Source organism: Sciurus carolinensis, chromosome 8 (assembly GCF_902686445.1).
Source record: "Sciurus carolinensis chromosome 8, mSciCar1.2, whole genome shotgun sequence".
Classification (NCBI taxonomy): Eukaryota; Metazoa; Chordata; class Mammalia; order Rodentia; family Sciuridae; genus Sciurus; species Sciurus carolinensis.
The window spans coordinates 82560527-82574524 of NC_062220.1; the positions used below are offsets into that span (position 1 = coordinate 82560527).

Here is a 13998-nt window from a genome sequence, read left to right on the forward strand (position 1 = left end):
TGAGGAATCCTGTCTTCACTATATCAGTGTCAATAACCTGGTATTGTACTGTAGTTTTGCAAGATGTAACCAGTGTGGCAAACTGGGTAAAGGGTACAGAGATCTTCTGTATCATCTTATACTACATATAACTCTACAACTTTCTCAAAATAGTTTAATTTTTTAAATAATGACTGAAAAAGTAAAACACACTTCACCCAAGGTCTCACCACCTATTTCTGATGCAGGTCTGGGATGGGACCTGAATATGTGCATTTCTAATGTATCTGTGGTTAATGTTAATTTGGGACCAGCTATGAAAACCACCTGTTTAGACAGTAACTTGGGGGCAACGGTTACTGCTTTTGTTTTGGAAGAAGCCTAAAGATCATGTGAACTTCTTCACCAAGGGTTCTATGTACTAAATGGCAGCACCAGGACTCAAATCAAGTCCTATCAGGTTGGCCGTTTTCCCTGAGTAAATTAAGGTAAGGAATAATCTTAAGTACTTTTTAGTACCTAGCACAAAACACAGACTACAAATGTTTGTCAAACTGGATTGCACTGCCCTAAAACCTGATACAATAGAATGTAGGAGCTTAGTTTCAAACATTTCATACACTTTAATATACATACACTTTAGAGTATATGCTATCTCAACTCACATCCTGTGCCTTTTGAACAAGGCTTAAACTTTTTTCCTTAGCTTCCTCACCTAGGAGATTCTGAATTCCTCACTTTAAAATCTTCTGTAGACGGTTAAGAGGTAACTACTAAAACACCACAATACCAGTTATATTTACTATCCATATTACTGTTTTATCAAAATAGATACTTGCTGCAGTCTTGTTTTTTTTTGTTGTTTTTGTTTGTGTGCTGGGGATTGAACCCAGGGCCTTGTGCTTGCAAGGCAAGCACTCTACCGACTGAGCTATCTCCCCAGCCCTGCAGTCTTGTTTTAATTTCTAGAAACCCTAGGTGACAAAGGGAAGAAAACCAAACACCAAAAGACTAACCAAACAAGAATTCACTGACAACATGCTTAGCAGAAAAGAATGGGTGGGGAAACAAACTTAAGCAATTATATGGGATTTAACAACTGTGTTCATTTTTAGCAAAATCATACGTGCCTGGATTCATAAAGATGATGAAGCAATTACTGAAGGGCTTACCAAAAATGGTTTCCTGCAGTTCTCAAGAATTCCTTTTAAAACAAAACCCCCTTATGCAATAAGCCTCCAGTCTTCTCCATCTCCATGGCAAAGTAACAAAACTTGAGGAAATAGGATTAAATAATAGAAGCTTTTACATTAGAATTAAGGGGGGAAAAAATTCTGTAATGACAGATCCAGACACCTGAAAGAGATTACATTCACAAATGATCATTCTATACTTAAACACTGGATGTTTAAAACATTCTAACACTGGGCCCCTCCCATACTGTCTTATCTTGTTTCAGGTTCTACTTTCCTTTATTCATTATGTATCTCTAACTAAGTAAATAGCTATTTTGTTAGAACAGAAAAAAATTAAAGTAGGGTTAAAATACAGGTAAAGATCCCAACAAACCAGCATCTCTAGAACTAAAAACTAGTTCCCATTAACTGCTTTTCTTCTACCAGAAGAGGAAGTGCCACCATACTGTGTAATCCACAGGGTCAATTGACTGACCACTCTAGTTAGCTACCACAAGGAAAATCTTCGACTCACTACAAATAAGTCAAAATTCTCCAATGCCATTCCTATCCCTAGCAACAGAGATGCCAAAACTCCTATTTGCTGTAGTCAGAATTTAATTTCAGTGCAATGGAAAAGCCCAGTTTGTCACAAGCTGAAACTTGTCTCCACTCTTACTACCTGAGAACATCACTGAGGGAGTTAATTTACTGCAAAGGAAAACCAGAAATCATTTCTTAAATGATGGGCCAGGAATTATCTTAAAATTTTTTTATTTTTTAAAATGGCATCTTAGCAAATAAATTCCATTTTGAAAAAGCAACAAAAGGCTTAATTTTTAGCTGATAGTCCTAGTATGCTCAATTTAAAAAAGACTCAATATAGAACATTGTTAAAAATATTTATTTGTATACAGTCCATCATAAATAAGTCAGTAGAGGTTCCATTCTGCCACAGATGCATCTGAGAAGTAAGAGCCCTGTGCCATCCAACTGGTGACTGTCTGAACGATGTCCCACTGCTTATCCCAGCCAGAGCATACACCTTCCATGTTGTCCCTGTTCGATGACTGCTTCCAAATCCAGATGACCAAACAGTTCATCCCCAAAGTAGGCTAAAATGTTTGTGAAGAGGAGAAATAAATTAAATCCCTAAACAAAACTTTCTACACACAGTTTAAGAACTAGATTTTAGACTTTTTGTTTGCTCATTTCTCGAATTCAGAGTTAACAGAAGGAGCAACCTCGTGAAGCAAAAAAATAAAAAACTAAACATACAGAACCATAATGAAATACAATGTTACATTTGAATGTGGTTACTTATTATAAACAAAAATGAAAATGTAAGTTAATACGTCAAGTCAGTCAAAAGATAAATGAAATCTTAGAGTTGTTTTAATTTGCATTTCTCTAATTACTAGAGCTGTCGAACACTTTTTTCATATATTTATTAATCACCTGTATGTTTTCTTCTGTAAAGTGTCTGTCCAGTTCCTTGGCCCATTTATTGATTGGGTTCTTTGTATTTTTGGTGTAAAGTTTTGTAAGTTCTTTATAAATTTTGGAGATAAGTGCTCTATCTGAGGTACACGTGGACAAGATTTTCTCCCACTCTGTGGGCTCTCTCTTCACATTACTGATTGTATCCTTTGCTGAGAAAAAGCTTTTTAGTTTGAGTTCATCCCATTTATTGATTCTCACTTTGAAATGAGACAGACATCATTACCCTATGTACATGTATTATTACCCGAATGGTATGAATCTACATCGTGCACAACCATAGAAATGAAATGATATACCCCATTTGTGTACAATGAATCAAAATGCAGTCTGTAAAAAATAAAAAAAAAAAATTTTTAAAGATAAAAGATTAATGCTTTGCATTAACTAGAAAAACTGATGAACCCAAATAATAAAGTAGTGTCATTATTAGATGTAATAACAATGATACTGAAATCACATTTTTACTGAATGCTTTCTGTGAGTCCCATTTACAATCCCTATTTTAAAGATGAGGCTTGAGATAGTTACATGTCCTAAGTAGAAGGGTGAGATGTGACCTAGGTGCTCTTAACTTAGCCTACCCCTCATCCCTAGGTAATTTGCCTCCATTTCCACTTCAACTTATTCTGACCCCAAACATTTCATCCACTAAGCAGCTCAAACTCACAAATAATTTGCTAACTTGAAGCAACAGAAACCATAAAGGAGAAAAGAGGTTTTTCAAGCTTAAATCCTGCAGTCCTGATTGGAAGTGTGATTTCTAATGACTCTAGATATCCAGCAGAGCGCTCTCCAGTACAAAGGTTTGATTCTAGTATTATAAAAACAAAGTGAGGTTTTTATTTTAAAAAATTTCTCTATGCCTAGAAAAATCCATCATGCATCTACTTTATCAAATGTGTACTAAAATCTGATTTAACCCAAGTATTTTTGTTTACAGTTAAAATATGAAAATAAATTCTTCATCTATTAAGGTCTCTTCCTCAATGTATTACACACCCAAAATAAAAAGAAATATTGGCTCACACAGGTAATGGGAATAATGACTGTTGGTCAATTTATTTGTCTTAATGTTTTACCAAGATATTACCCCTTATTCATTAAAATACTGCATTCTGAATAAATGTCCCTATCAACTAACAATTGCTGACCATGTACAATGTACCAATCTGGGTGAAAAAGGAGTACATTAAGATATATGTGATTCTCATTCTCAAAAATCCAACAACTGGACAAAGGAAACAAATCAGTAAAGCATTAATTATAATATTTACATAAGTATTATACAAATAATAAATTTATATATAAAACACTTTATATTAATTTTAAACATATACAATTCTGTTTCTTCAGTGTACAAAGTAGGCAACCCAGAAAGACTTCTTATAGTGTTCCCAGAACGGTCAGTACAAAATATGAAATTCCATAAATGGACAACATTTTGCAGGTAATTGATTTTTTCCTAAAACACAATTACATCTGAAAAGGAAACCAGAAGATGTTCCTAATGACAGAAAAGATTGAGAAAGCACAAGAAAGGAAAGGAGCACTAAAAAAACGATAAGGTGAAAAAAATGAAAAATTAGGTGGGGCTTGCTTCATCTAGCCTGGAACTTTGAAGGATCAAAACTTGCTGGGCTCAATTCACAATAGCTAAGCTATGGAACCAACCTAGATGCCCTTCAATAAATGAATGGATAAAGAAACTGTGGTATGTATACACAAGGGAATATTACTCAGCCTTAAAGGAGAATAAAACTATAGCATTTGCAGGTAAATGGATGAAGTTGGTGAAATAAGCCAACCCCAAAAAACCAAAGGCGAAGTGTTTTCTCTGATATGAGAATGCTGATCCATAATGGGGGGAGCCAAGGGAAGAATGGAGTAACTCTCAACTGCAGAGGACTGAGGGAAGGGGGCATGGGAATGGGAAAGAAGGCAGAATGACATTATTACCCTAGGTATTTGTATGATCGCATGAATGGTGTGACTCAACATTATGTACAACCAGAGAAATAAAAAGTTGTGCTCCATTCATGTACAATGAATCGAAATGCATTCTCCTGTCATGTGTAACTAATTAGAACAAATTTTAAAAAAAAGAAAGAAAAAAAAAAAAAAAACTTGCTGGGATAACTGAAGCCAAAATAGGAGGATACATTCCAGCCCTACCTCTGTATCCTACATCACCTAAGGTACAAGGACCATTTAATTAATTCCACACTTGTTGAGCAGTTACTTTATATTCTCACAGGATAAAACATGTAATATAAATAAGCAACAAACATAATACAAGGCAGGGAATGCCAGTCACCAAAGAATACTATGGGAACACAAAAATCTAATCAATTTCAGTCAGGAGAAAAGTTTGGGCAGAGGCAACATTTAAGACTGAGGTACTCTAGAAGCAAATTTTCATCATGTCAAAACTTAGGGGAAAAAGCATTCTAGACTGAGGGATCACAAGCAAATAGACAATCGCATGAAAATATAGTTTATTCCAAGATTAGCATGCAGTATCATGTGGCTAGAGCATTGTTATCATAGGAGGTAAAAATAAAGAAAACCACCAAAGATTTAAAATTACTATTAATAGTTTATTGATCACATTACTTAACAAGTACTATTAACAATTTACAAGCAGTATTCTTATTCAATCCTCATGGCAATTTTGTGAAATAGGTATTACTATGCCCAATGTAGGAAAGAGGAACTGAGAAAGATTAGTGGCCTCAGGGAAAGGCATTTAATAATTTGAAACACATTCATCAGTACTTGGAAAATATTCATACAGTAGTCCCATCTATGATCATGGTGACCTAGAGTAGTTTCCCTAGGGAAATAATTGGTCTATGGTCACTGGGTTACTCAGGAGCAGAATGATCTCAATGTCCATTTTACAGAAAAGGAAATTAATAATTCAAAGAACAAGAGCTAAGAAAAAAGGAACTTAGTGGGGTTCTGAAAGCAGTTTTAAGCAGCCATGTCACAAAGGGTTAAAGGGAGAAAGGGAAGTGAAGAATAGAAGCAGTGAGTGAAGACCATTTGTTGAAGAAGGTTATTGGGGAAAACAGTGACCATGGAAGTGGACAAGTTGAGGAAGACATTATAAGGTAGAATTTTTTGGAAAGAAAAATTACCTCTGAGGTACCAGTAAGGCAGAGGAGGTGGAGGAAATTCCTATCAGATGGCACTGTGCTGAGTACCAGGTAAGATCACCTGTAGGAGTCCCAGTATCCCAGTGGAAAGCCTTTCGAGATAGACACTCCACCACCTACCAACTGTGTGACCTGTTATAAAGGACTACAATGACAACTACAGATACTGTTTTTATAAAGCACCTAAAACAAGAGCTGACAGAGTACAGGTGACCATGATTAATATTACTACAGGGTAAACATCCCTAATTCAAAAATCTGAACTCTAGAACACTCTGGTCTCAAATTTTTTTTAAAATACTCAATCTGTATTATTATTTTCTGTCACTCTGGAAAGTGACTTAAGAGGAGGATTTGGAATAAACTGAGGACATCAAATATACAATGAAGTCTATTATGGCAAACTACAAGAGATGTCTGTGAAACAATTTCAAACTGAAATCCCATAGCACCAGTATGCAGTGGTCTGGTCATCATAGTGCCAAAAGTATCAGTTATTTCTCCAGAACAGACCTACCTATTTGCTACATATAAAGTAGCTTCAGTTTAGATTTTTAATGTCCTTCAAAAGCCCATGTGTTAAAGGCTTGGATACATATATAAAATATGTATGCATGTGTGTGTGTGTGTGTTGTGTAGTTTTCACAAGTGTTTATACAACATTAGCAAGGTTGTTTCTGAGAAAGGAATACACATGCATTTTGAGTCCCATAAATGTTCATATATTTGGATTAACTAAACCCATAAGAATGTATCATAGGAAAATTAATTAAAAAATCTGTAATTTGTAAGCATAAAAAGGTTAAGTAAAGTGTTATGTATAATACTAAAAAACCTAAGTAATCCACAATTGGAAAATACACTGGACATCAACTTTAATTTTAGGTGAAAAAAACAAAAACCTATGTATCTTCGTCAGAAAGACATAAAAGGTTATATTCATGGGAAAACAGCTAAGATGGGAATATAGAAAAATAGTTCACTATTTAATGGGGTAGGATGGTAAGTTAGTTCTTTTCCTTTAAAATATGCTTCATTATGATTATAGCATGGTATAGTAAATAAAAATTCAGAAGGGGACAAAGGGACCAAAAGACTGGTTTATAAACTGTTACAGTTTGTAATGACTGGTAAAGGTTCACATCAGCATCTATCAGTTACTCTTCTGCTTCTCAATATTTCAATACTAACATACAAGCATTTGCCCTGGAATGTTTATTTGTAAGAACAGTACCTCAAAACTGTTGGTTCAGGCATTCCAGGATCTGCACCCCTTTTAAATCCTGAAAGGAATGGGGAGGGTGGAGAAGAAAAAAAAGACTAATTAAAACCCCAGCAGACAAAAAAATCTACAATCAAGACTTTTTTTATAATCCAACCTAGGCCAGTTAGAATGATATCCAGATCTATCAACTCTATCTAGATATATCAATGCTACAGAATAGTTTCCAACCTTCACTAGAATATGAAATTATGTACAGGATTAATCACCAGGAATAACAAGCTTCTAGCATATACATAATTAGCACAGTAGCTCTTAGCATGCTCTACTTTTCATTATTAGTAATGGCCCGGAAATAAGTTATCGCAATTCCCAAATCATACTGAATGAAAGACTAAAAAGAGCACAAGATAAAAAGAAACTGCTAATCTTTTTCAAAAACACAAATGAGGATTATCGTATTTTATTCCCCACAAACCTCTCTTTTTATAAAGCGAAGACCAGTGATAGAAAAGAAGGGGGAAAAAAAAAAAAAAAGAAGGGAGGCAGGGTGCAGAGGCACTTGCCTATAATCCCAATGGCTTGGGAGGCTGAGGAAGGACTGCAAATTCAAAGCCAGCCTCAGCAACTCAGCAAAGCCCTGTCTCAGAAACAAAAAATAAAAAAGATAGGGATTTGGCTCTGTGGTTAAGTGTCCCTGGGTTCAATCCCTGGTACCCACCCCCCCATAAAATAATTCATTTGATGATATATGCTAATTTGCTTAAATAACTGATTAAAATTAGAATATGAAGAACTGTGGAGAGTGAAATTTTACCCTATTTTCAAGACAACAAACTAGCCTTCCTGTTTCACAATGGTTGAAGACACAGGTTCCAAGTCAGTCACAGAGTTTATTATTCCCAGCAATAACTGTAGTCGGAGTATCATATTATCTTCAATAACGTAAGACCTGATGCAAAGTCCTAGGTAGAGGGCCAGCTGACAACTGGAGATATTAATCCTAAATTTAGAGAACCATAAACTTTTGTAATGAACTGAAAGTATGTCTCCCCTTGGTTCTGGAGTGAGGGATTATTCCAAGGCTGGTTGTTCTATAAACACCCTCAAAAGATAACATGGAACCAAGGATCATCAGAGCCTCTGCACACACGATTGTGCAGATTCCACAGAGAATTTCAACTGGTGGCTCATTAAAACCTTTTTGTTACTAAATGTCCAGACAGATTGTTTATCACCATGTCACTTTCTGACACATCTTATAGCACTATACGCAATGAAGCCTTAAAAAGTATTTTTGAACTTGAATTACTACATTAATCTGCAGTTGCAAGTTTTAGTGAGCATTAAAATTAGAAATGGTTTAAACGTAAAATTAAATTTTATATATTGTGTAAAGAAAAAGACAACAATATATGAGGAATAAGTACTAGAAAGATAACTTTAGTATAAATCTCAACCTGAGTTGGATGCTAGGGAGAAAAATTAACATAATGGTAGTTCTAGGAAAGGGAATCATATTGTGCATAAAAGGAAAATAAACTCTAGTATGCTAAAGGAAAGCACTATCCACTCTTCAGATGAAAGTCATTGATATATGGATTGTGGCAACCAGTTATAGCTTTCTAGCAGTAGAAAAGGAATCCCAAAAAGAGGGAAAGATAAGGAAGACTCACAGAGAAGCAAAGAAACCACAGGAGCAAAGAAAACAAGAACACTAAACTAGAACTATACATTTTCAACAAAAAATGTGACACAAAGAGGAACAATCAAGCCCCCAAGCCCCTAAACCTTTCTTAGCTAAAAACACTGGGTCCTTTGATCATTAAGAGAAAAATGGAAGGGGACTATAAGAAATACAGGATACAACATAGCTTGTAAAAGGACACTGTCATAATTACTTGCTCTAATCTTTGAGATCTATACAAAGTCACTAAAATCTAAGAAAGCAATGCTTTTTTTTTTTTCCCCCCTCTTTGGTACTGGGGATTGAACCCAGGGGCATCAACCACGGAGCCACATCCCCAGCCCTTTTCTGTATTTTATTTAGAGACAGGGTCTCATTGCTTAGGGCCTGCTAAGTTGCTGAGGCTGGCTTTGAACTCACAATTCTCCTGAATCAGTCTCCTGAGCCGCTGGGATTACAGGCATGTTCTACCACACCCAGATAAAGTAATGCTTTTTTAAAAATTGTGCATTCAAGTTGGGCATGGTGGCATACACCTGAAATCCCAGTGACTCTGGAGGCTAAAGCAGGAGGATCGCAAAGTTCAAGGCCAGTCTTGCAAGCTGGCAAGCCTTAGCCATACCCCGTCTCAAGTTTTTTTAAAAAGACTGGGAATAGTCAAAATACACTCTACTGTCATGTATACCTAAAGAACAAATTAAAAAAAAAAAAAAAAACTTTTTAAAGAGGCTCCAGAGAGCTACCTTGCCCTTTTACCATGGGAGGACACATCAACAAAGCATAATCTGAGGAATGGGCTCTCACCAGACACTGAATATGCTGGTGCCCTCATCTAGGGCTTCTCAGCCTTCAGACTGCAAGAAATAAATTAAGTTAAAAAAAAAAAAAAAAAAAAGATAGGGGATGTAGCTCAGTGGTAAAGTGACCCTGGGTTCAATCCCCAGCAACAAAACATAAAATTAAATTAAATTAAATTAAATTAAATAAGATAAATAAAAATTCAAAATAAGGGAGGAAAAAGGTCTTTTAGTTCTATATACCAGAGCATCCCCAGGTTACAACAGTTAGCTTGACACTCATGGGAAAATTGGAACCACAGCTGCCTGGAGAATATCCAGGCTAATCGAAGACTATGTATGTCAAAAGTAAAAGTGAATGTACTTTCTCTTATACAATGCATGCCATCTAAAACGAAGAGGAAGCAGCATCTTGTGAGAGTCCTATTTTAAAATGCAAAACTGAGTTTTAGAAACATTAAACTACATGCTCACTTTTAGGTGGAGCTAAAAATCTCCCTCTCACCACCTTGCCAGAATTGGGCAGTAAGATTAAAAAGAAAAACTACCCAGAGATAGATACTGATAAGTATGCAGCCCCAGAAGAAAATACGTGACTAGGCACTTATAAATCTTTGCAGTACAGCTAATGGTCAAGAGAATGGGCCCTGATGACCCAATGCCTGAGCCCACAGACCCCTCACTTAGCACAGATGTGTGACCTTCTACTGCTCAGTTTCCTCCTCTGGGTGAAATGGAACCAATAATAAAAGCCTTCATCCAAGCCCTTCTTTGTAGAGATAAGGAAGCAGAGGCATCCAACTATAGTCATAATCATACTTCAAAGCTGCGACATACCTACAAGGTGTCTACAGATTTCCAATCCTGGCTTCTTTCCACTTAGACCCACCTGAAGATAGGGATAAACTCCCTGAAAACCCACTTAGTGCCAAATAGCTTATCAGTCGCTTTCACAGACAGCAGATCATCTAGCTAACCCTCACAACAATCCTGAAAGGAAGGTCTTGCCTCCGTTTTACAGAATGGGGGAAATTACGCGACTTGTTAAACACCACACAACTAGTAGGAGGGAATTCGAATTAAATCGACCCCACTTGGCCGGACAGCCTCAGAGGGCTTGCACAGTGGAGACCGGTTTCCTTTTCCCGCCCGCGAAGGCCAAAGATGGAGTCGCAGACTCCATCAACCCCTTCCCTCCGGTCTCCTCCCAGGCTCTTCTCCCACTGACCCAGGTAAATCACGAGAGGAATAAAGCCCCAGCGGATGGCAAATTGGCCGCCCTTGAAGAGCTGCTGCAGCCTCTGTTTAGCCTCTTTGCTCAGCTTCACCATGGCGACTGACGGGGCGGTGCAGCGCGGATCCCCACCACAGTGACCGCGTCGGTAATCCAAAAGAGGGGAGAGCCGCGCACGCGCTATACACAGGCTTTACGGCAGGAGTCGTGAGCGTGGCCAGCAGAGGTCGTAATTCATCGCTCTTAACCGGCCGGGCTTCTCTGCGGCGCAGCCAGTATGAGGCGCATGCGCGATTGGTTCACCTTGCTGCTTGGGAGTCTTGGTGTTTGGGTTACTTCTCAGTTTAGTCATCATCTGGGGTTGCGGTCTTTGGTGGGATGCTGGGAGGCACAGCTCTCCAGGTTCCTTGAACCTGAAACGACCTTTCTGCAGTCTTAACCATTTTTAAAGCGCATCTCCAAAGCATTCCTTGCTTCACAGAAAAGGAACATTAAATTTGAAAGAACTGGGTTTTAGTCGCGACTCATTCTGATTTGTTGTATAATCTTGAATGAATTAACTCCTTCGAACACGTTTCTTTAAGCCGGAGGTTGAACTGCAAGGAAGGGTGATAACTGAAGCTTTATCCGTGTTTCTTTACCGACCGACCCCACCCTCAGCCCTGGTGTTTTTCAGACAACGTACGTGTGTGTCTGCGCGCGCGCGCGCGCAGGGCACTGAAACTAGGGGCACTCTGCCACTGAGCTACATCCCCAGTCTTTTTCACTTTTTTGAGACAGGGTCTTGCTACCTTGCTGAGACCGGGCTCGAACTAGCAATCCTTCTGCCTCAACCTCCCAAATCGCTGGGATTACAGGTGAGCGCCAGCATACGTGGTTTAAACACTTTAAAATACTTTTGCGTTTTGGAATTCGGGAAATTTCTCATGAAATTTTGGACCTTTTCAAAGAAGCTGGCAAATTTCATTGCAACTATCAGTGACGGTTAATAAATTGTGCTCCTGTTTGCTCGTCTTGCCCCTCCATGGTTTAGAATTACAGTGGTTCTGACTCTAGCTGCACATTAGAATTACTCAAAGAGATTTAAAGCCATACTCACACTGCCAAGAATTCATGCTATTCCTAGAAATTCTGATTCTTTTGTGGAGGAATTTGGCCATTGGTTTGCCTTTGAAGTTCCCCCGCTGATTCTAATGTGTAGTCAGCTCCCCCAAATTCTGAGAGACTACCTGATCACTGTCATATTTGAGCTTTTAACTCCAGATACAGGACTTCTTGATTTCTAAGCCTCTAAGAGATAGATATCCAAGGCTTTGACTTGAAGATTTTCATTATTCATTTCCAAGATATATAGTCACGTTTTCTGTGAAACTATTAAGATGCCCAATATCTCCGAAAAATTTACCCTTGCATTATGGTTATTTCTGTGCGTGGCCTCTCTTCATAATAACAACAACCTGTGTCTACTACAACTGTCACCACCTTAAGTGCTTTAAGTAAAATAGTTCATTTTAGTCTGCAGAAGAATTTGTAAGATTGAATTGTCTTATACTTTTTAACTAATTCTTGTAACTTTTAAACTATACATGTTATAGATCTCTTTTTACAAATATGAAAGTGCGATTCAGATACTAAATAATTGATTCAACATAGTACAGTTGGTTTGTGCTCTTAATCATATTGTCCCTTGCTGTCACCTGACTTCTTCCATAAGAGACCGTTTCTTTCTAATCTTCTCATTCAAATGCCTATACATTGTAAGAAAGTGAATGTGCTATTGTTCCATCAGTTAGGCTAAACAATATTGAGGTCAGAGAGATGTATGTTTTTTTTTTAAATTATGTATGTATGTATGTATGTGCTGGGAATTGAACCCTGGGGCTTTACACTAGCTCAGCATACACTTTCACACTGAACTACAAACACAGTTCAAGATTTTCTTTTTTATTTTCTTTTTTTTTAATTTTTCTAGTTTATTTGGTAAAACACAGGCACCTTCAAAAGAGACTGTGGGCTATCTCAAGAATGAGAAACTTTGTATATTCCTTCCTAAAGCAAGGAATATACATGCAGTCAAGAATGTGGTCATCGCCAGAGGGAGAAACAGCAAGCCAGTGATGTGTGGTGTTAATATTTATAGAGAGACAGTTGCTAGGAGCTGGACTAGAGACGAAGCCAGGGCAGAGTTACACAATTTCACATATTTTCCTTGCACTTGGAGCATTGCCCTCATGTTGCTTTTTTCAGGCAAGGGCATGGGTCAAGAGCATGGGCCAAGGGCTCCAGCCCAAGATTTTTTAAAAAGGCATTACTCTTAAGAATTTCATTGTTGAGTGAATGAGAAAGGAGTTAACAGCTGATTCCAATGTGATGTGAATATATTCTTGGTCCTACAATGAAATTATGCAGCAGATATGATAGGCAAATGGAAGACATCTAACATTGCTAGGGAAGTCAAGGAACTTTCGAAGAAGCCTATGATAAATTGGAGAGAGGGAATAAGTTTGAGCATCATTAAGAAGGTAAAATCAGGTCTGGAGTTGTGTCAGTGGTGTGAGGCACTAGGTTCAATTCTCAGCACCACATATAAATAGATGAATAAAATAAAGGTCCATCCATAACTAAAAACACTTAAAAAAATAAAAGAAGGTAAAATTAGCAGGACTTGTGGGTCAAATGAATGTGGAGAGCAAAGCTGAAAGAGGTAGTCAGAGATGACTACCCAGTTTTGAGTATGTGCAACTTAACTGATCTAATAGTGTCACTCTTTGATTTCTAAAGTCTAAATTATGTAGCTTCACCTGCACAATGATTCCTACTTGTAGGGTTCGGAATGGAGGCAACATTATATTGGCTGGAGGATGTTATGCTTCCTGAAAACATTTCTTGTTAAAGGATAAAAGTTTACACTCTCGATGTGCCCTCCTGGTTCAGGTTCATATAGCCGAGACTATGATAGCAGTCAAGAGATAAGTGGTCTACTGCCTGTGGCCTCCATCCCCACTATCTAACCTACACACTGTGGTCTACACTAATCTCTATCACAGTTCTGCTCATGTCACTCCCCTTTTCAAAAACCTCCAGTGAGTTGCCAAAGGCTACCATCCTAAATCTCAGTTTTCTCTTCTGAAAATAAGTGTAATACCCAAGATATAATTGTAAGAAATAAAAGCAGTTAATATTTATGAAGGGTCTTTGCAAATCTTAGAGTGTTAAACAAATAGTTAATATCACAGTCGATGA

The 13998-nt window shown here is 37.5% G+C and overlaps 1 protein-coding gene across 1 annotated transcript; it reads right to left on the reverse strand.

Annotated features, from left to right (window-relative positions):
- Nucleotides 1-2039: 2039 nt before the first annotated feature.
- Tomm7 (translocase of outer mitochondrial membrane 7) lies at nucleotides 2040-10919 on the reverse strand. The gene is made up of 3 exons (XM_047561327.1): nucleotides 10750-10919; nucleotides 7050-7098; nucleotides 2040-2269 (listed from the first exon to the last, which is right to left on the reverse strand). Exons 1-3 carry the CDS (start codon nucleotides 10850-10852, stop codon nucleotides 2254-2256), a joined length of 168 nt encoding a protein of 55 aa, XP_047417283.1. The 5' UTR covers nucleotides 10853-10919; the 3' UTR covers nucleotides 2040-2253.
- Nucleotides 10920-13998: the final 3079 nt, after the last annotated feature.